The 23,399-nt window shown below is 45.1% G+C and overlaps 1 protein-coding gene across 2 annotated transcripts in view; it reads left to right on the forward strand.

The window, feature by feature from the left end:
* Nucleotides 1–1,552: 1,552 nt before the first annotated feature.
* The window catches only part of LRRC43 (leucine rich repeat containing 43), a 38,656-nt gene continuing 16,809 nt past the window's right edge, over nucleotides 1,553–23,399 (forward strand). Inside the window, exons 1-8 of one of the 2 annotated variants that reach the window (XM_083151319.1) lie at nucleotides 1,553–1,842; nucleotides 2,827–3,075; nucleotides 4,519–4,629; nucleotides 4,717–4,856; nucleotides 13,413–13,651; nucleotides 15,220–15,389; nucleotides 18,040–18,124; nucleotides 21,917–22,053. In XM_083151319.1, coding sequence (XP_083007445.1) covers nucleotides 1,756–1,842; nucleotides 2,827–3,075; nucleotides 4,519–4,629; nucleotides 4,717–4,856; nucleotides 13,413–13,651; nucleotides 15,220–15,389; nucleotides 18,040–18,124; nucleotides 21,917–22,053 — 1,218 coding nt within the window. In that variant the 5' untranslated portion in view covers nucleotides 1,553–1,755. The remainder of the gene's footprint in view (nucleotides 1,843–2,826; nucleotides 3,076–4,518; nucleotides 4,630–4,716; nucleotides 4,857–13,412; nucleotides 13,652–15,219; nucleotides 15,390–18,039; nucleotides 18,125–21,916; nucleotides 22,054–23,399) is intronic. The other variant, XM_083151318.1, reaches the window with a different exon arrangement.

Consider the following 23,399-nt stretch of genomic DNA (forward strand, 5'->3'; position numbering starts at 1 on the left):
ACATATAAATAAGCAAAGATGATAGAAGAGGTATGCTGCACTATTTAAATGGTGTGCAATGAATTGATATATATATATATATATATATACACACATACAGAGTACCACAACACTCGCCATCCCTGCGAATGGGGTGCAAACAGCACTCGCCATTCCCAGGTGGGGTGAAAGTGGCCTGTGACTACATGCTCTAATAAATACAAATACAGGGACTCAACACTCTCCATAATTAACTAACTCACCTTAGTATACAATTAATCAAATAAATAATGGGGTTTTAGTTCATGAATAGATCAATGCATTTAAGCTTGCAGCCCATCGCCAAGGGACCCCGTTTCACTGCAAGTCCTACACTAGCAATTATTTCTCAAGAGCCTGCCAACTGCAGTTGGCAACCATGAGTTAATAGTATGGCAAGTGTCTGTTCCAATGGTGTCCATTTTTATGGATCCATCCATAAAAAGGGACACCATTGGAACAGACACTTGCCATACTATTAACTGTGGGCTAAGGGTGACTATACATAGGACCAATGCCCACCTATATACTACTGGTTGTATAAAACATAATTTATTATCCTGGATTTCCCTGGTAATTTATGATTGCCATTACCTGTGGTGAGTTAGTTAATTGATGAGTAAATCAAACTAAGCCGTGTATGGGTAATTAGTACTGTTCAGCTCACTGGCGCTGAATCAGTGGTGACAGGTCTCAGCACAGAGCTGCTGTGTCTTCCGCTCGGAAGCACTGGCAGAGGGTGCAGTGGCATGGGACTGTGGTAACGCCACTGGCAAGGAGATCATGGGACATAGGATGTCAGGAAACCATGTAACATATTGTCTCGCTGAAGGGAAGCATAGGACACCAGCGACACCGCTGGCCGGAATAGCTTGCAAGTTGTGACATAGGGCAGGATTCTCTAATAAACCCCGGTGCACATCGCTGGCATTCGCATTGTTAATAATCGCACATGCTGCAACATATACAATTATTGGTACTTGTATACCTTCACAGCTCCCATCGCATGCCATATGTAGTGGCATGTGATGCGATTTTTCTGGGTTTTTTATGCATTTGTTGTAAAAATTTGCATTCAGAAGGGTGCAGGACGCAGGGGATTGCCACCTATAGCAATTGCATCTCCTGCACCTCCATAGTTACACCACAGCCTGGAAGACGTGCACTGTTGGGGATACTTGAGGACCATGGTCCTAAAATATCTCACTTTAGTAAAGCTTACCATTGAATACCGCCCAAAGTGTATTACTAGAAGGAATAGATGGTGGTGTGTGCATAAAGAAATTGTTGTTCCACTGTCCTTGGAAAACATTTTTGGCTATTTTGTCTTGTAATAAATCTATTATTGTTATTAATTTATAATATTTATTTTAAACAAATGGCTTTGCTATCCCCAGTCCTCCCATGTCTACTAATTAGCAATCATCCAAAGTGATTATACAGAATTAATGCATGTGTGCGTGGCGAGTCTCAGTCTTGTGCCATGTTATGTGCAGAAGCTATTGGACACTAATGATATTAATAACTAGCAGCTGAACGGGTCCAGTCTGTTCGGAGAGGCCTCCTTTGTACACGACTACAGCGACCAGAACGAGAGTGACGGGACGCCGGGCATTGTGTGGTTGCTAAGCAACACGAGGCGGCGTCCAGGAAAACAGACCGAGGTAGTCTCAGTCCAGTCCGGCAGTATGAGGAGCTCCGCTGCTGGGCTCCAGGCTTGGGTCTTCTGGTGGCAGCATGGCAGACATCGCTCTCTCTGAAGTACTGACACGACAGCTGGGCGGCTTGTGTCTGAATTCCTTTCCCTGTGGCAGTGGCTCCTGGGTAACTAAACTCCTTATGAAAGTATACCTCTTGCAGAACAAGAGGGACGAAGTCCGGAATTGCAATGTATGCTGCAGGGAGCGTTCCGGCGTTAACCTAATAGCTAAGCATGCGTCTCCATTAATGTAATGTAGTGCACTGTGCACATACTGTAGCATCATATCACTGCAGCATACTGTAGCATCAGATTACTGCAATAAACATACTCTAGCACATATTGATTGTGGCTTCAGATTCCTGTAATGCACATACTGCGGCTTCAGATTACTGTAATGCACATAGTGTGGCATCGATGGCTTTTAAAGCAGGAATCATTGATGGCTATAAAACCTTCTATCACCAGCCATCGATGGTTCTCGTCATCACTTAGCCATGCATGCGCGCAGAGTAATGGAAGGTGTGCGCAGGCGCAGGAGAAACTTAAACTAGCTTACAGTATACCAATCTAAAATGTAACTTTCCTCTGCACATGCGTGCATCTTCCGGCTGCGTCGCCCAGGCGGTCCGTAGTCCGGTCCCCCGGTATCACTGAGAAGAAATTAGAATCTCAGGGGGGGGGAGGGAGGGGAGGGGAGCGGCAGCCTCCAGACAGCTATGCGCATACGGCTGGCCATACCAACCAGTGGGGAGAAATGAAAAATCAACATCAGATACGTCCATCAATGGCATAAAACTATTCGACCCTCGTCTATTGATGCCCAAAGCATCGAGCAATAGGTCCCGACCATCAATGTTTTGGGAACATCGATAGTCGATGGCCATCTCTACATCAGATTTCTGTAATGCATATACTGCGACATCAGATTGCTATAATACTCATACTGCGGGATCAGATTACTATAATGCACATACTGCGGCATTAAATCACTACAATACACAAACCGTTGCAATGTTATCCCCACTGTAAATAAGAATCACATCAGCAAACCTTATATTTCATGTTATACAACTGCTAACTTTGATGTGCCCTGTGATTTTCTTCAGAACAAGCCTCATGCAGCAGCCAGATCAGCACTGCCCCCAGACACGTACTGGGATAGCGGTGATCCCAATGAGGAGAGGCCAGACACCCTGAGAGATCTCCTGACTCAGCGATGCTCACCATGGGAACTGGATGAGACCTGCAGTCCAGAGTCCCAGCACATAAGGGAGCTGGCAGCCAAACTCCCTGAGATGATCACGGAGCAGTTTGTCTATTCCTACTTCCGTTCTCTCCGAGTGGTAGATCAGAAGGTGGGTAGAAGGGAGTAAAACGGTTGAGGATAATTGATGATTACATTCACCCCTACAGGATTAGCAGCTACTTATGAGTGGAAGTGAATGGCAGGTGGTTACTGCTATTGAAACATAGAAGTGACCAAGAAGGAAGCATTGACATACGCATCTCCAGAAACTGCTTCGGAAATGACTATGTAAAAACCGGACAAGGCCCTGGACCGCCGGACTGGACATCAAAATCTGCAGTCCGGAGCTTGTAGTGTCTAGTCCGGGGGGTGTCTTGTCCAGGGGGGTCCATGTGATAGCTTTCACCAGGGACATGGGGAAGAGGAGATTACAGCCTCCCTGTGTGGTCCGGACCGTCCAGTTTTTGCTACATGCCCGCATGCCCGGACCATACAGTGAGGCTTTATTCTCCCCCTCTTCCTCTCCCTGGTGACAGGTATCCCCCCTATACCCCAACCAGAGTTTGATGTCTGGTCCGGTTTTTACCCATACCCCAAAATATTGGGTATAGGAAGGTGTGTCTGAAAAAATGCTGTTGTGCTCAGGTGTTTTTGAAGATGGTCTATGACGTCAGTGATCAGCACTTTCAGCCTGTCTCAGTCGCAGATTAGTGGAAGCATCAGACCCACTCACAATTGCACAGATGAAAAAAAAAGTTCAATAGTTTGGGAATTGCGTATGGATTTGCGAGCAGATGATGATTAGCGATCCATTCGCAATTCTCTCACAATTTACCAAGGGGCATCTTCTCCTTCTGTCTGGGCGGCACCTTACTCCTCGCAGTCCAATGCCAAGTCTCACATTAGCGGACAAGTCCGAAACGTTGGGATTTCTGTATGTATCTTTTTTTAATGGTTCAGTGTAGATTGCTCGACCCGTTTTATCTGATGTTTGCAGAGGTCCACTTCAAGGGAGCATCTGTGAGTGACATGCAGGGTAAACCCATGTTCAGTTCAAATGGAGCTGTCCAGGGTGCAGTGTAAACAGGGCCTGACCTACAGTAGGTTGAAACCGTGTCCAGAAACTTGGTCTGGACCTGTTTTTTTGGTGGAAAAGTGGTATAAGTTGTGTCACCATGTTCTCTTTTCCTTTATGTTTCACTCCTTAATAACCCCATGTTTGCAATACAATACATAAACACTGTACAATACTACCGAACATATAATACAGACATTCCCAACCATGGTCCTCAAGGCACACCAACGGAGCAGGTTTTGTAGATATCCAGGCTTGAGCACAGATGACTTAATTAGTATCTGAGAGATTCTGATGAAACCATCTGTGCTGAAGCCTGGATATCACTAAAACCTGCACTGTTGGTGTGCCTTGAGATTGCCTGCTATAATATATGATTTTTAATTTTTTTTCTTAAAAAAATGCTAAGCTTCAGTATTTGGTGTGAATGTTTGTCCCAACAGGACAGGAAGACTCTGATATACTATTCTCTCCTAGGTCACCGAAGCAGATGCACAGTTGCTTAGATTTCAGAACCTAGAAGAACTAGTGTTGAGTGCAAATAAATTAAGAACAGTAAATTCTGTTAATCTTCCAAGAACACTGAAGGTGAATATCCAGAATCCTGTGTCTTTATGATTATTGTGCCACGGACTATGAAGTCATCTCCTTCCAACATCCTGTTCTATGTTTCAGGTGTTGGAGCTGTGTTCAAATAATATATCAAGCTTAAAGGATCTTAGTAGTGACCCCCCGCCACTATTACAGCATTTGGGACTGTCCTATAATGGAATTCAGTGCTCCTCAGAGGGGACGTACCTGACTGCAGACCTCTGGTATGAATACTTCACTAACTGCAATTAGTAGAATGAAAGTGCTATTCGAAATATATTAATGGTTAATTAATCTTCTGGGTAACATGCTCAGACTTGCTGTGGTTTGAGTAGTTATTTTGAATGCTTTATGTCAGAGCTGGATGGGCAAGATACATGTTTGCACGCCCCCACCCCATCACCCGTCATGCTGCATACCATCTTATGTGCACTGCAGTGCTGGAGAGACATACCGTTCGTGGCCACCAGTGTCAAGAAAGGGAATACATATGGCAGAAACACAATCATTATGTCAGCAATGCATATGTGTTAGCCAGCTTCCCAGAACCAGTATTCTGACCATATTAACATGCTCAAGCATGTTATATAGGCCACAGGCACATGGAATGTTAGGTACTACACTACTGCACCATTCAACAGCTTATATCTAAAGGGGGCGGGGGGGGAATAAAACCCACACATATGCCAGGCAAAAGACCCATCCTAAGGGCCACATTATAAGTGGTGTGGGGGTGGAATATTATACTGTACTGGACAGTTCCTCGCAGCATTGCAGACAATACAAAATGCGGCAACTCTGCTTGTCAGTGCACTGAAGGCATAGTAGGGTGCCGGACGGGGTCCCGACAGTCATTTACCTGACGTCAGGATCCCGAATGTTAAAACACAGATGGCCGGATTCCCGACGGCCGTCGGCTATTTTCCCTCGTGGGGGTCCACGACCCCCATAGAGGGAGAATAGAATAGGTGGCTCGCATAGCGAGCCACCGTGCCCGCAAGGGGCTTTGTTGCGCTGGCCACGCTGTCTGAGTCCGGGCAGTCGGGATAATGACTGTCGGGATCCCGACTGTCGAAGAAACATACCACACCCGCATAGTAGTGACGTGTCACTGGCTCTCAGGCACTGGGATTGTCAATTTTATTGGTGAGTTTGAGGTGAAGTGCAAGGGGTTACACCTGCTCTTCTATGCTGGTGCACCATCCTGAGGCTATACATACAGATGCTGGTGGACAGAAAACCGACATCGGCATCTCAATTGAGGGAATCCGGACGAGTCAGGTAAGTGTCCCTCTCAGCCTAACCCTTCCCGCTAGTTATTAATCCTATCCCTCGTACCCTGCCTCCTAAATCTACACCCCCCCCCCCCCCACAAGCATACACACACGGCCCGCAGCATAACTCCAACTCTCCCCTCCCCCACAGCCTAACCCTAAGTCCACCCTAGTGCCTAAACCTGTAAAGATGCAAGCTTACGTTCGGGATGACAGCAGTCGGGATGACAGCGCTGGCATTCTCATTGATGTCGGCATTCTGGTGTCCTCCTGGGGTTAGTTGGGATGCTGGCATCGGTATTGTGACAGCAGCATCCCATCCGAAAGGCACACATTGTAGTACAGTGTAGTATTTCTCTTTCTGTGAGCTCCTATTTAAATACCAACAATTGTCCTGGTCACTAGGGGGTAAGCTTACACTGGCACCAGTAGCATAAGTCCTGGTAGCATCCAAGTACCGGTAGGCATATAAGCCTTATGGGAACGTGGCTATTATAGGCAAGAAGACCTGCTGGTGACCTCTGTAAGTTTTACACCTGGGTTTACCAGGGCAACTTGTTGTGTTTACCCTTAGGTAAAGTGGGGGCACCAATGGATCGGGGTGCTGCGTCAGCTGCTCACACACAAAGGGAGGGTCAGTCCCAAACAAAGCAAAGAAAAAGAGTGGGGTATTGGTGGAGCGCTATACAATAATAATGGATCAATAGGGTATTTTATTAATACATAAGGGTTTAATAAATTAATAAAAAGAAGTATAAAATAATTTCATTAAAAATAAAAAAAAACTATTATTAATAATACTGATGCAAATATTGCTAATATCAGGAGTATATCAAATAATAAAATTAACTACAATTTAATTCAACTGATTCAATTGAAAACTGGGAATAAAAGGTATACTTAGAGGTAGTCCAGCTTGTTACTAGAGTGCCCCTTTACTGATGATAATGTGCTCCAATTGGTGTGTCCATGGGATGTTTAACTGGAAATTTGGTGGGTGTCCATAAACCTGACTGGGTTGAAGCCTGTGATGTTGTTACAAGCTTGGATGGATGGCTCTCCCAAAACAATGGGGTCCCAAGATTGAGCAGGTGGTGGTGTCCCGATAGCGTAGTTCCAGATGGAGCCAGGATTTTAAATAGGTGATGGAGCTGGTCCAAGACAGATAAAGTGCAGATAGTCCCAAAGTCCAACAATAAAAAAAAAAAAGAGTATACTTTTGCGTATCGCAATCTGCTGAAAACTTTTTGAAAGGTATGACACTCCTGGAGTCAGGGTTTAAATATCCTGTAACAGGAAATGCGTCATACTTGATTAATACCATTTACCCAATTGTTCCCACATAATTAACAGAAAAAAGCTATATATAGTTATTAGGAAAATTATCCATAAGAGGCAGATCTGAAAAATTATTTATTATCCAAAAACGATAAACATTAAGACCAAAAACAATAATTTTTTAGTAAAGTTCGCCCCATTTCCAGTTGTTTGGAACGCACACCGCGTCCAACTTCCGGTTCATGGAACGCATCACATGTTTGAGACTGGAGTAAAATCTTATTTCATTGGTCAATCTAATTAAGGCAGAGGGGTTCCAGACACATGTGAAGTGTAGGAGCCAATGAAGTGAACAGACACAGCACAATAAGGGTAGAATCTGTTCCTTAATCTCCTCACTCGTTATTCATGAGTTAAATGAGATTTGCCAATTTGCTTAGGCTCATCCAAGAAAGGGAAAGAAGAATGTGCCCTGGATAGAAGGCAATTTATCAGATTTGCTGGTACTTGTTTCCTAGCACGGCACCCATCGAATCACATACCATAAGGCATACGATGGTATGCGATGTTACGCGATGGCAGCCGATGTTATACAATTTAAAATTGTATACCATCGCATTGTACTCCATTGTATGCCATATACAATGGTATACGATTTAAAATTGTATAAGCACCCTAATGGTGTTTTCAATGTTAAATATGCCCCCTATAAGATAATTAATTGTATAAGCACCGTAATGGGTGCTTACAATGTTAAAAGCACCCCCACTATCAACGCCAACCCGAAGCGTGGCGAGCGCAGTGGTACACGTCGTCCGACCTTTTCATACCCCCACTATCCACATCGGCGTGGAGTTGATTTTAGATAGTGTGGCGAGCCCGAAGTGTGTCGAGGGGACGCGGAATATATGTGAAGTAATCCGCATCCGCTCGCCACGCTTCGGGCTCGGTGGCTCGCCACACTATATAAAATCAACTCCACGCCGACGTGGATAGTGGGGGTATGAAAAGGTCGAAGGACGCGTACCGCCGCCCCTTGCGGGCTCGTTGATAGTGGGGGTGGCGTGGGTGTGCATTTAACATTGTAAGCACCCATTAGGGTGCTTATACAATTAAAAAACGTATAGGGGCTTATACAATTTAAAATCGCATCGTATTGCATGCGGGCATATGGCATGCGATGCAATGCGATGCGATGTCATACAACTTAATATCGTGGGCGCCATGCTAGGAAACAAGTACCTAATTGCTCTCTCCCAAGTACGTTGGTCTATCTTGACACATAAGGAGATAAACTACTCCAATTGGTCTGGTAAATCAGGAGTGGCCAGATCATCCTTAATACACCCTGAAACCCCACCCAGAAAGCTGCCACCGGCATGATGTTGTTCCATTTTCCAAGTTCAGACAGGGTTATCATGTCAATCATATGTCATTTATTGCTCTTCTCTCTCCAGCACAATATTCATTTACATCAATTTGCATCAGTTCAGCATTTCCTTTCACTCGCAGCATAAACAATGATGGGACAGCAGTATATTACCAGGGTTTCCAGTAGTGTCACAGCAGCCTACTAGGACCATCCTATTTGGTGTGTTCTCCCCATATTCACTGGGGGCTCTCTGCAGTCTATCTAAACAGGATCTCTGATGGATTTGTCGCTAGGGGCCTTTCATCCTTACATGGTTTCCTACCACTCACCAAGATAGTTCTCTCCTGAGACTCGCATCTCTCGCCTGATAGGGTACCCCTGAAGGTGGGCATTCCCCGTGTTCCTTCCACTGATCTCTACATACTGTTGCCCTGACACTGCAATCTCTCTCCATAATGCCACTGGCTTCTCTGTCCTGGACACTAGCCTTTGTCTTCCATCTTCACTCCTCACCTTACTCTGAACTCCTGCTAGTCCTATGTCCTAGTCCTATGTCCTTTGTTCTAATATCGACTCACCGTATCGCAGTTTGCATGCGTGAGGCCATTCGGCTACTTTTTTCATCGCTGACCATTTTCAAGATGATTGACAGAAAGCTGGCATTTAGGGGTGTGGCAGCTGTCCATTTAATGGGAGTTTCAGGGAAAATGCAGGCATGCCCAGGTGTTTGAATTGAGGGTTTGTGATGTCAGCGTCAGCCCCCATCAGCCTGTTTCTATTGCACCCACCAAGTAAGTCATGGGCTATGCACAGAATGCACACAGTAGAAAAATAATTAGATGGAGACTGAATGTGCATGAATTTACAGCTAATTGCAGACCTGCAACATTTTCCTTGCGAGATTTCACTCTGGCTGGACGGCATATACCTGATCACAGGGCTCTGCAAATTAGCAGCCATGCAATCAGGTCTGAATTAAGCACAATGATAGGTACTAGCAATGGTGCAAGTAAAGATTTAGTGGTACTGATAGCGCCCCAAAAGTGGGTGTGGTAATGTGTGGTGATGGGTTGTGGTCACATGAAACTAGGGTTGTGTCTAGGGGAGTGTACAACAGCGCGCCGGTAAGCAGTGTGGTTTAAGCATCAATTCTTGACATAGGGCTTCATTTAGTAAGCATTGCATATAAGGAGCAGCTTAGCATTTGCGATCCTTAGAAAATGCAAATTTAGGAGGAGGTGCATACCTGCCTGCATTTGCGATCGCATCAAACTGTGATGAAAACACAGTCATAGGCGAATCTAGGGGGTGGTCCGGGGGTGCACAGGACCACCCATTAGCCCATTTTGTAGCTGAGGGATGGAGCTTTCCAACGAGCCCAGCCCCGTGTCTCTAGCCCCCTGGGAACCGGAGATACGGCCAGGCAAAGCTGGAACGTTTTCCCTATAGGATAACATGGGACCCGCTAATTCCGACCCCCACCCAGTTCAACGGCTGCCAGTTCCCCCTTCGGCATCACTGAAGCTCGAGGTTGATCTCAGTCGAATCCAAATCGCTGGGCCTTCAATCTGATACCAGGCTGGATCCATATGAGTTAATTGGTTCCAGGGATATTGAGGTTAAACCGTTTTTTTTTTGTTTTTTTCATTTCTTAAATGTAATTTCATGACTGTTTATGTTCTTTGAGGGCAGATTTCTCTGTAACCAAACAGCCCAGTTTCATGGGAACAAAATCATTCGAAGCCAACTCAAAAGTTCTTCAATATGATACTGGTCTCATGTAAATGGGTCAGTTGGTTCTGAAGATATAGCTGGTTGGTTAAAGGGGGGCAGAGAGAGGGAAGTGGTTGTCTCTCCCCCTCACACCAGAAAATGCTGGTGTATAAGGTGTCAGCCTGGGAATGTCCCTGCATGATCCTGGGACCATATTCCCGGGTAAATCCCTGAATTTTCTGTTGTGAAAGGGGTATTATTTCAAACAGCCATGACCTGCAGTGCTCTGAATACAGCCGGGCAGCCCCCTGCTCACTGCCCAGCTGTCAATGACTGTCACCACTGCAGCTTCCACTCCAATTCTTCTTCCCGCTTTCACCTCAGCCTCCCCCCCCCCCTTTAATCATGTGGTGCCGGCGCCCGGCGTGCTCCCCCGAAATCATGCACATCAACAACAGCGCACACAATATTTCAAATGTCCACTCGGATAGAGGGGACACCAGGAGGGGAGTGTGAGCGTGCTCTGCGCTGCGCTCTGCTCCTCTCCCCATAGAAGCAGCTGCACCGCTCTCCATCTCACCCTGCAGCAGCAGCGAAGGCTCATATAAAAATTTACAGTAAGTGGCACTTTTGGGGGCATTGCTTAAGGGATGCTACAAGTAGCGGTATGTGGGGGCATTATGCATAATGTGTGGCTTAATGTGTAAGGGGCATTATGGTGTGCAGCATCATGTGTAAGCGGCATTATGTGTGCTGCATCATGTGTAAGGGACATTATGTGTGCAGCATCAGGTGTAATGGGTACTATGGTGCGCGGCATCATGTGTAATGGGTACTATGGTGCGCGGCATCATGTGTAATGGGTACTATGGTGTGCGGCATCATGTGTAATGGGTACTATGGTGTGTGGCATCATGTGTAATGGGTACTATGGTGCCATCAAGCAAGAACCCCCTAGCAATGAGCACGTAGGTAAGCAGCACTTATGTGGCAAATATGTAATGGGCATAACGGTTTGTTATATAGTATGTAATGGGCATCATGATGTGTGGCACAATGTTTAATGGGCATTATGGTGTGTGGCCTTATGTGTAAGTGGCATTACGGCGTGTGGCTTTATGTGTAATGGGTATTACAGAGTTTGCTAAAATGTGTTATGGGCATTACTGTGTATGGTCTAAAGTGTAACACCACACCCCTTTTTGTGATGCCACGCCTCCTTCCCATGAGACCACGCCCTTTTTTGGCGCGCGGCTACGCCGCGCTAAGGTCCCCCTACTGTTATGTCTAGATTTGGGACCACCCATTACCATAATTCTAGATTCGCCTATGAACACAGTATAAAGGAACATTGCAATCATAGGTCGTGGAGTCCCTCTGCGACTCCAGCCTGAGTAAGTCTAATAGTGGGTACATATGGTGAGATTTTGTTTTAGAATTGATTCTAGATTCTAGGAAGGAGATCTGAATCGAATAGTGATCGAATCTAATAGTGGATACACACTGTGCAAATTTGCTTGTGATTTGATCCTGATTTGATTGCAAAACGCATTCGATTTAGACTATATACTGTAGTCTTGCCTGCCAAGACTATTTTGTATTTGATTTACACTACACAGGAGCATGCATCGGGATCGAATGTGTAAAAACCATTTGATGTTCATTAGATTTTTCTATTTGATTCTGATTCAATTTGGCTTCTATAAGCCAAATCGAATAGGAAAATAATGCATATCTCACCATGTGTACCCTCTATAAATGTGCGTACACATGGTTAGATCTGGCATTCGAAACAATTTCGATTCAATATGCCGTTCAATTTTTACTTTGTAGTTTGCCTGACTATTTTTCTTTTCAATTTCCACTATACGTGAACGCGCATTGGGATCGAATCTGCATCAAATGCTGCTAAAAACATTTGGTGTTCATTCGCTTTTGATTCGATTTTGCTTCTATAAGCAAAATCGAATAGAAAAATAGTGCATATCTCAGCCATTGAATGATTTCTGTAGCACTTGCTAATCTAAGTCACTCTCTGGTGACATAGATTAGGGACACCCTGCTCCAAGAACAGGAACGGGCAGCTGACCTCCGGTGACGTCAGCTGCCTACCCCCTGAAGGCAGGTGGCCAGCAATGTTCCCAGACTCTTCCTGGGTGCACCCAGCGTTTGAGTGGGTACGCCCCCAATCTCCACCCCCCGTGCCAGGGCCTTGGAGACTATGCAAGTCTCTGAGAGCATCCACAGTAAAGACCTGCACAGGCGCATTTGCGAATATGAGCATGCGCAGATCTTCACCATCAAACTCTCCGTATGATCATACCAGGGAGTTCGGTAACCAGAATGAGGGCCAAGATGTTTTACATCTCATAAGCACAAAATTCAATACTATTGAGTAAGTCACGCTTCCTGCTGCATTACTGATCCATTCAAGTATTGGATCTTCCTGCGTGACCATTCTCCCGCTGCGTGACCTACCTACAGGTAATGAATTATCCATACTCTGAAAGAAATCCTGGCCTTGTCCCTGCCCTGTAAGAGTGGCGGCCCACCAGAGACCATCGGTTCCCCACCTAAATTGAATCAGACGATCATTTACTGACAATCTGATGCTGTGATGTTGCAGACCCATACTACAGATGGACAGTATGGGTCCGGCGCATGTGCAAAGTATCAGACATCGGTACTTTGCTCCATACTCTGCTATATCAAACCACATCTGAATCAGGCCCAGTGAGGCATGTTTTCCATGACACAGTATTTATAAGGTCTACACCATTTTATTGGCTAAACCAATATTTATAAGCAAAAAAGAAATACATTTATATAGATAGTTGTACAGGGAAGAAATAATTTCCCCCCATACAATAGCTACATAATATTAAAATGATAACTGAATAATCTATATATTAATAATATTGATATTAAAAACATTTACAAAACATTGTCATCTGCTGTTATTACAAAATCCGGTTTGAAATATTTTAATATTGTAAGTAAATTTATGATATTATATTTGCGCTATTATAATTTGAATGTATTTGTTTAAACCAATATTTAGCTTTTTGAACAGTTATGTCACTACATTCTAGCAAACTCAGACTTTGCTTATCCAATCTATTACTGGATGTGTTTTTTTCTAGGCCAAATCTGGTTTCCCTTGACCTAAGTTGGAATGATCTCGCCGATCTCTTTGGCCTAGTTCCCACATTGGCCACCTTGCAAAAGCTCCGTATCCTTGTGCTGCAGGGTAATCCTCTGACTTTCATTCCTGCATATCGAGGATACACTATAGACAGCCTACAAAAGCTATGCGTATTGGATGATGTCCCAATATTGCCTGACGAGAAGCATAAGTTCAATGGAGTATCCACACAGACAGGTGAGATAATTGACAGTCTGGCCAAAAAGACTATCCTAGCTTGCACTGACTAATAAGGTTACTCAATTATTGGCGGATTCTCCGGCCACTTTTAGGGCGATTGGATTTGCCTTATTCAATGCTGATTTTTTTGACTGTTCAAAATATTTGGATTTGCCTTATTCAATGCTGATTTTTTTGACTGGACAAAATATTTGTCATGGTTGGAAACCATGTGGATTGGCGAATTGGGCAAACACTTGGGGCATGGTCATGCTAAAACAAAAATGGGTGTTTTAATGGAAAAAAATCTCTACAATATCTTTGTATACTGTAATAATTAGATTTTTCTAAACATCCGGAGACATTTATTTTTCCTTCACAAAGTTTTACTGTTGGCAGTACTCAGGGCCGCCGACAGGGGGGTGCTGTGGGTACAGCTGTCTTGGGCCCTGACTACTGGAGGGGCCCGGGCAGCTGCCCACAGTGACACCCCCCACCCCCACACACCGCCTCCCCCACCCGGTGGCCCTCCAGCCAGGCATGCACGATACACAGTGCAGCCTGCAGAGCGCCGAGCCTAGGACACAGCGGGGCTCGGCGCTCTGCAGGCTGCACTGTGCCTGTGTTGTGGCTTGTGTGTTAACCGAGAGCGAGGTCAGCTGAGGTGAGTTTCCGGGAAGGGGGGTGTGTTGTGTTGCGGGAGTGGATCGGAGCGCGGGGGGGTTTGTTGTGTTGCGGGAGCGAAGCGGAGGGGGGATGTTGTGTTGCGGGAGCGGAGCGAGGGGGGCAGACTGAAGGTCAGTCCCGGAGACCAAAATTACTAGTAACGGCCCTGGCAGTACTCATTCAGACAGACAGCAGCCTCCTGGTGTCTGCCAAACCCAGATTTGTCTATTAGAATGCCAGATGGTGAGACGTTATATGATGCCTCAATGAACTACTGAATAACTCTATGCTAGACAACATTTGGCATTGCGTGTGTTGATCTGAGTGCTATTTGGCTATGAAAATTAAATTGACAAAGTTCACAATGACCAGTCATTGAGCTAATGTTGCCTACTGAAACATGTCTTGATAAAGGGCCATATGCCCGAAACATTGATGCACTAGACCTGTGTCTTGTCTACTTTTACTTTCTTCACTGCCGCCGTTCAGCATTGTAAAATCTCCAGAGTGCCTTCTGCTGTTTTCTGCTATTCATTTCCCTGCTGGGATAGAAAGGCACCAGAGTTGTTGTTTCCATGTTTCAGAGTGCTGGGACCTTCCTTATATATATATAGGTGTGTCTAGTTTTCGTGTGGCTCCGAACACTGCTATCTGTTGACAGCGAGTAAAACTACATCTACTAGCTTTTGAAGCATTTGTTTTGAGCGGGCTTACTAATATTTATTTTTGTGTGTGTGTGTGTGTGTGTGTGTGTGTGTGTAAAAATCACTTTGGAAACACTAGGGTGCACCATTACTCTGGTCCAGAAAAAGACAGCAGTAAATGAATTTGAAAGGTACTAGCTTACACAATTGTTTTTTTATTTTTTATCTGTAACAGGAAAATATCTATACTCCAAATGACTACTTTTCTGTTTGCAGACTCTCTTGAAAATAAGGCAAAGTTATTTGTGCGTATTGGGAAAGTACATGGTGTTCCAAACCCAATTACTCCCACAGAACAGCAGCACCCGGGGGGATATCCAGTCACTACAATCAGTTACCATGTGGACTATGAATTTATCGAGGATCAGTCCGGCACAGAGTCTCAGGTTGGCTGACTACACTGAGCTTCACTTATACCATTGTAATGTAGCTGCTGTGCGTGTGCTGCTGCAAGCTATTACTGTCAATATACTGTATATAAAGTCAATACATCTTATTATAGTGTAGCATATACTTGGGACGTTACACTAAGCTAGAATGCACTATGATGAATAGTGATGTGGCAGGATACTATTGCAAACTCTAATTAATGGAAATTAATTTTGTTTTTTTATAATTGGCAAATCTACTCCATTTCAGAACAGGGCTTTATGCCATTGCCGTCCTGCGACGGCTCTGCTCCCTATACCTGTGAGGTTATGATGACACTCCTAGGTGGAGGGACAGATGGCTCTAGCTGTAGGGTGCCTGCCCAGACGGTCAGTTGGATGCTTCAGGAGGTTTTGCTGAAGGGTGCCATTCTAGGCACCTTGTCAGCCAGATGCAAGTGCCAAGGGGCAGCTCACTAACACTAATTAGTTCCACCAGAATGCAAAGGTTCCTGGTGTGCTGTATGATACGATGACCCAGCAGTCTGGCCAGGGGTCAGGAAGATGGAAAATGTGAAAAAGTTAGTGGCCTGTACTGTGGGGATGTGATTAGATAGAAACAGTATATGAAGTTTAGGTGGCTGGTTCTGGAATTTGATAAGCTTGCCTGAGGAGGTGAGTTTTCAGGGACAATTGTAGGAGACAGGAGGAGAGTCTTATTGTGCATGGGAGGGCATTCCACAGAGTAGGTGCAACCCAACGAAGGTCCTGCAATCGGGAATGTGAGCGAGTAATGAGTGTGGATGAGAGACGTAGATCTTGTGAGGAGCGAAGAGGTCGGGTTAAAGGATATTTTGAGATAAGAGAAGAGAAGAGATGTATGTTATTACCAATGCACAATTAACCACAGGCGTGAAATGCTACCAACTCTGCAGAGGCAGCAAATGTGACTCCCTCCAAATGCAAGTAACAGGATAAACTGAATACACTAGGAGGAGTTGTCATTTAACTTTGAGCACAAAAGATGTTACAAATATCCTATGAGACAATGCATTCACATTGTAGTAAATGGCTGGAGAGCATAATAATAATCATAATAATAAGTACCAAATTTGAGTTTAGCAACGTAAGTTGCTAATCAAATGTGATAGCAAAAGTTTTGAGGCTTTTTTTATTTTTATTTATCATACGACACTAATAAAGATATGGCAATCTTTTTTTTCCCAAACAGATATCAAACATAACTTATTTGTGTCAATATGTCCTGAATGTCAACATTTAGAAATGGACAATATGTCGACACTGGGCATGCTGATAATCACAATATTGAAAGTACATTTTAGTGCCAGTTTTAGGGTTTTAATAATGACAAACTGCTATGTTGACAATGTTACTGACAACAGGGGTGCCGGATGAATTGCAGACTGTCCTGTTTTTTTGGGATGGTCCCGCATCCCACCTGGCGCCAGCAATGTCCCACGGTGGGGTGTGGAAGTTTGAAGTGCTCTGCTGCAGGTGTGTACAACAGATTCCTATACTCCATGTATAACATGCTGCCCGGCGGGGCAGCAGTAGCAGGATTGTGAGCTCCGTCTGTGAGGTGCGCCGCTGGATGTCTGCCATGTAGCGTTAACCTCAAAACCAGCGTGACTGCTCTACCAGATTTATTAAGCTTGGGGAAGTGATAAAGTGTCTGGTTTTTATCACCGGCCAATCAGCTCCTACCTGTGAAGTTACAGGCTTGGTTTGAAAAATGACAGGTAGGAGCTGATTGGCCGGTGATAAAAAAAAACAGCCACTTTATCACATTACCGAGCTTAATAAATCTACCCCTTAGTACGGCTGCTGGGAGGAGACGCTGACTAGTGGTAACGGCGCCTCTCAGACACGGCAGGAGAAGTGTTGTTGACACACCTGCAGGAGCACATCATGCAGGACTTTGCATTTCCCAAAGGAAGTAATAACGTCCATTAAGTTATTGTGGGCTTGTGTAAAATTAATTTACCTGCACCATGCTGTGAAAGTTGGACATACCAATTTCCGAAAAAGGAGGACTATTGGAAACTCCAATTATCGGCCTAGGCTGAATATATGAAATCCAACCTGCTGGTACTTTTATAACAGTCTCCTATACTGTGTATTCTACTTCACATGTGATGTTGCTATGGGCAACCAATCAGATTCTGTATACTATCTTCTAGAGGGTGCTAAATAAATAAGAAGTAGATTCTGATTGGTTGGCCATAGCAACATCACATGTGAAGTAGAATACACATCTTAGTAAATTTCCACCAGAGAGTCTTACAATCACTCCCTGGGAAGTGAATCTATTATATATGTTTCATGGTGTATATCAATATGTCTTTTTAAATAGATTTGCATATTTTACTGTTTAATATAAATATTGTTATTTAATTATTGATTGATTCATTCATTGGTCCACAGTGCTCCAAGTGCCCCACATCTATCTCTATATCACACTATGAGTATAGCACTAAGCACTGATGAGGTGGAGCAGCCTTTTATATTCTATTTATAATAAAGTCCATTTGATCAGTATTGGAGCAGGTTATTAGGGCTTACTTTTAGGGTTTATAATAGGAGTTTGGCATAATGCATTGGTCTGCATGTATGTAAATATTGCAAGTACATTTTGTTTTCATTTCAGTCTTGTGTGACCATTCAGGCCAAGCAGCTGCCTACAGAGGGGAGCGTTCAGCAGTCTCACCCATTGAGGTCTCAGTACAACACTGGTAATAAACCCTTTATTCTTGAAGAGAAGTATGTGTGTAACATCACAAGTACAGTGCTATTTGTTGCTGTGCAAATGTATGCATGCTTATAATATAGGCACTGTAATTGCATACATCTTTTAAAGAACCATGGGGGTGATTCAGCACAATTTGCAATGGGGCAATTTCATCCCCGTTCTGATAGTGGGAGGGCTACAGATGTGCAAGCGCGTATTTGCACATGTGTAGACCCCAGCAATGATCGGCTTAGACGAGATTCACACTTGGTGGCCGTTCATTGTGGGATGGAGGGCCGGGGGCGTAAACGGCTATCGCTCATGGGAATGTTCAATGTTTTATGGGCATCCCCATGAAAATGCTGGGCGCTCCCATGGGAACGCAGGTGGCAGCGGCGTAGCCACTGTGCGGAAAACCCCACAGTGGCGGGGAGGCGATGAGTAATGTGGGTGCCGGGGTCTGCGGGAGCTATGCTGCGTTCGTGGCCGGGAGCCGGGACCTACTTTGTCTGCGTCCCAGCGCTCCTAGCCTCCTCCTTGCTCCTTATGACAAAATGTTCCTCAAAAAATGGCCGTCCCCTATAGCAGACAGCATTTAGGATGCTAGAGGGGGCAGCAGCGGCCTCCTCTAGCATCCTTCAAAATGGTCTGCTGTAAGGGGGCGGCCATTTTTTGAGGGACATTTTGTCATAAGGACTCGGAGCCCAGAGAAGGCTAGGAGTGCAATGTAGGTCTGTGGTCCATACTCCCGGTCACGAACGTGGACAGGTAAGAGAGGGGGGAGAGGGCACCAACATTTTGGGGAGTGCGCAAAATTTGGCGCTACGCCACTGGCAGGTGGGCTGATGACTGCCGGGGGACGTCAGCGCCTTGGGCGATTTGTGGAGGAAATAAATGTCAGTTCAGACTAGGCAGGAGAAATCATTTGATGGTCGGCGACTATGGAAGGATTTCTCCTGCTAGCGGAGGCGTGCGAGGGTATGTGTTAGCAAACAAATCCCCTTGCATGGTACCGGGCGTTCGGCTAGCTCGGTAAGCAGCAAACAGCCGATGCTTACTGAGCGGTGTTGAATCACCCCCCATATGTATATGTATGCTGTATTTTCAGCTACAGTTTCAGTAATACATATAAGACCTTATTGTGATTTGATTGTTCCCCCACGTGTTCGTATGGGGGAGGGATGTTTAGCATCTGCGCATGCGCAGGGTGAGATCGGGTATGGTGAACTGCTACTTCGCCGTACCGGTCGCACCTAGCAGTGCAGGCTGGTGGGCGTGGGGTGTGGAACCATGGTGTTCCCATGAATACAATGGGCGTTCCCATTCTAATGTGGGTGTGACACGGATGAGTGGGGATGGCACCTGATGTCTTTCCGTACAGGCAGCACGCATATCTAAGACACGAGAGAGTGACAGATCTGCGTGCACCTTCCAAATCATTCGATGGTCGCCTAACATCGAATAATTTGGCCCCGCAAATGGATGTTTGTGCTAAAAATAAGTTTGCAGCCGTGCGGGGAAACTCGCAGAATGAGGGGGGCGGGCGGCCGTGCAAGCAGCATTTCATCCACACACAACACTGTGAATTTTGCAGCATTGCATGTGCATACCTCCCAACTTTTGATCTGAAGAAATAGGGACACTCGCGCGGCTTAGTGTCCGAAAAGGGGGCGGGCATATGCAAATGAGGGCGCGGCTTATGCTAATTAGCCGCGACCTCATTTTCATACGAGAATAGATGCTGTGCGCATGCGCACAGCGTCTATTCTACTAGATTGGGGGGTCTCCCAACTGCCACCCCCCGCAGCGGGACAATGCCTGCCGCGGGTGGGACAGCGGGACAGGACCCAAATTCGGGACTGTCCCTCTAAAATCGTGACAGTTGGGAGGTATGCATGTGGACCAGAATAAGGTCCATAGTACAATAATCAAAGGAACCTGCCCTGGGTTCTGCAATGATGGTGAAGGAGCAGGTAAATGGATAGTTAGTAGTGGAGCATTTACAAGTTTCAGCCAGGAGCGATTTGTGAACAGAAAAGTAAAGGATATTTTGTGGGGTTACAATGAATTTTATAAATCCAATCCCCCCTGGCAAACTTACATGCACTGGGAAGTCTGGGGTTTTGTGATGTTTCTGATCATTAATTTTATCACAAATTGTTTTCATGTAGCCTTTTAGTGCATGCCTGTGTTTTCCTTTGTGATGATACACACATGCTGGATTACAGTGTGCAGCTCGCCATTTATGTTGTCTGGCATCTTTTAAAGAAGAGTTTAGGCCCATACACACCAGAAGATTTTCATTTCAAAAGACTTTGAATTAAATTGAATTTAAATCTCTGCTAGATATATCTTTCACCAAAGTAGTGCGTACTCACTGAGCTATTTTCCCAAAGAGTAAGAGGTTTTCAGGAGAAGAAAGACTTTGACGAAAATCTTTTATTATAAAAGGCTATTTACATAATGGGCGGGGTTTGACTTCCAAGGGTGGGAGCAGGGGCCATTTTATTCAGTGCATTTATGATCTTGGGTCCTGATTCAGAACTGATCGCTGTGCTGCATATATTCTGAGCCCAGCGATCAGGTAAACACCACCCCATGCTGACCCGCCCAGGCGAAAATCCCACCCATTTGCACAGCTATGATGTCATTTGCAGCTGTGCACGTAGGGAGAAATCCATTCACCTGCACCAGCAAAGTATGTGTTACCGCCATAATTTACATTGGCAGGCAGTGGCGGCGGTAATGCATATATTGTTGGCCTGCTCCAGCAATGTATGCATTACTGCCATAACATAATATATATTGGCGGGCAGTGGTGATGGTAACGCATATATTGCTGGCCTTCGGCAACAAGGTATGCATTAACGCCATTATATACATTGGTGGGCAGTGGCGGCGGTAACACATACATTGCTGGCCTGTCCTGTGGCAGTAATGTATGTGTTACCGCCATGACACAATATACATTGGCGGGCAGTGGCGGCTGTAACGCATACATTGCTGGCCTGTGGCAGCAATGTATATGTTACAACTATAACACAATATACATTGGCGGGCAGTGGCGGCGGTAACGCATACAGTGCTGGCCTGCGGCAGTAATGTATGCACTACCGCCATAACACAATATACATTGGCGGGCAGTGGCGGTGGTAACGCAGACATTGCTGGCCTGCAGCAGCAATGTATGTGTTACCGCCATAACATAATATACATTGGCGGCAGTAACATATACATTGCTGGCCTGCGGCAGTAATTTATGCGTTCCCACCATATAATATGCAGTTTTGTGTATATTCTGTATAGGATAAAATTTTATAATGTACACAATGGTGGCAGTGTCTACTCAAAGTGAGTTTTTTTTATTTTTCCATTTATTTTTCCATTGGTGGCAGGGGGAGTCCATCGGGGCAGTCCACGGGCTAAAAGTGTATAATCATTCAGTACACACACAGCGATGATGGCTGATAAACCAGCAGATGGGAGACTTTGCTAGAGATCATGCAGGAGCGCGCATCATCGTTAGTCTCCCATCGGGGGCCCATACACACTTGGCGATTTGCATCTGAAAATCAACCAAAATTAGAGATTTTCAGCTGAAAATCGCCTAGTGTGTATGGGCCTTAAGGGTGAAAAACATTCTGAATATGTACTTTGCAGGGCATCACATTCACATGTACTGGGATTTATGTACTCATATTAGGCATGTGCAACTCTTTTTTTGTCCTTATAAAAATGCTATAGCTGGTGTTATGTTTATTATGCACATAGATTTCAGAATTGTATACTTTAATAGGTTTCTACAAAACTGATGGATTACCTTGGTCTGAAGTGATGGAATTTGAGTATGTAAAGGAACACACAGTTACCGACTTATTGGCCTTAAAGACTTTTCTTCTCTCTGGAATGAATGTGACTGTTACAGAGGAAAAGGTAATTAAGTGTGCAGCATTGTTTGGATTAGGCCACTGCACAGAAAGCGTAACCACTTACAAAATTCCAAATTCCTACTCAATTCCCAAACAATCAAAAGGATTTTACTGTCTGTGCAAATGTGAGTGGGTCTGAGACTTTCACTAACTTGTCACTCAGACAGGCTGGAATTGGTCATAGCTGACATTACAGACCCTTCTTAGAAGGGTAATGTAATGTCATGCCACACCCAGAAAATGTCAGCTTCCTGTCAGTTAAACTGCATCACATGTAAAGTAGAATACACATCTTAGTAAATATCCCCCTAAGAGTGAGATGTAATGGGGCGATGTTTAGAACTGTTTAGCAATTTTTTTTGGGGGGGGGGGTTAAAAAACTGGCAAAATCACACATGTAGGAGTGTGCTAATTGCAGTGAAAACAGGGCCGGCGAGTCGGGCTGGGGGCGCCCCGGTGCCGGGGGGTGGGGGGGGTGGGGGTGGGGGTGGTACCTGGCGTTCGGCGCTGTCTATTTAAAGCTGGCGGCGGAGGCAGCGGGGGTCCCTGCAGTCTATTAAAAACCACGAGCGCTATCCGCCGGGCTATGCGGAAGCGCTTCTAGTGTGAAAACACTGGCAGCACGCTGATTGGCTGCCAGAGTTTTCACACTAGAAGCGCTTCCGCATAGCCCGGCGGATAGCGCTCGTGATTTTTAATAGACTGCAGGGACCCCCGCTGCCTCCGCCGCCAGCTTTAAATAGACAGCGCCGTAGCTAGGACAGGTACCCGGGCGGCATTTTCCGCCCTCCAGTGGCCGGCGCCCTAGGCAAATGCCTAGGTTTGCCTAGTGGTGGCGCCGGCCCTGAGTGAAAATCTCACATTTTTCCTTGCCCAAAAAAATCACAATTCAAAAATCGATTTCAGATGTTTTCTCCTTGAAAACAACAAAATCACAAACCTAATAGGGTATGATGATTTTTCAAATCGCACCCTAAACACGACCAAAACTTGCAAGAAAAATAGACCTGCTTCTTGCAGGCAAGATTGACAGAATGGCGTGACCTAAGCGGTAGATCCTCCCAAATCTGAGTCCAGAAAGGTAACATAACAAAACCCAAAATACAGATCCCGCATTGCCATATTTAGGACATAACTCATCTGCTGTAACTACTCCAGCACGCAGAATAGACAATGGGTAATGATAGATTCTATGCAGTATATAACAATGTACCTGCTTGTAACGAATACAGGATGTGGTGTATTTAAAAGAGCAAAGGATCTATAGCCAGTGCTCGTCGGAAATAGATCCCAGATTCAATTCCAATATAACTTTGAGCAAATCAAGTTTATCTGGGAATAATCTAGAAT

Source organism: Crinia signifera, chromosome 1, assembly GCF_055691185.1.
Source record: "Crinia signifera chromosome 1, ASM5569118v1, whole genome shotgun sequence".
Taxonomy (NCBI): Eukaryota; Metazoa; Chordata; class Amphibia; order Anura; family Myobatrachidae; genus Crinia; species Crinia signifera.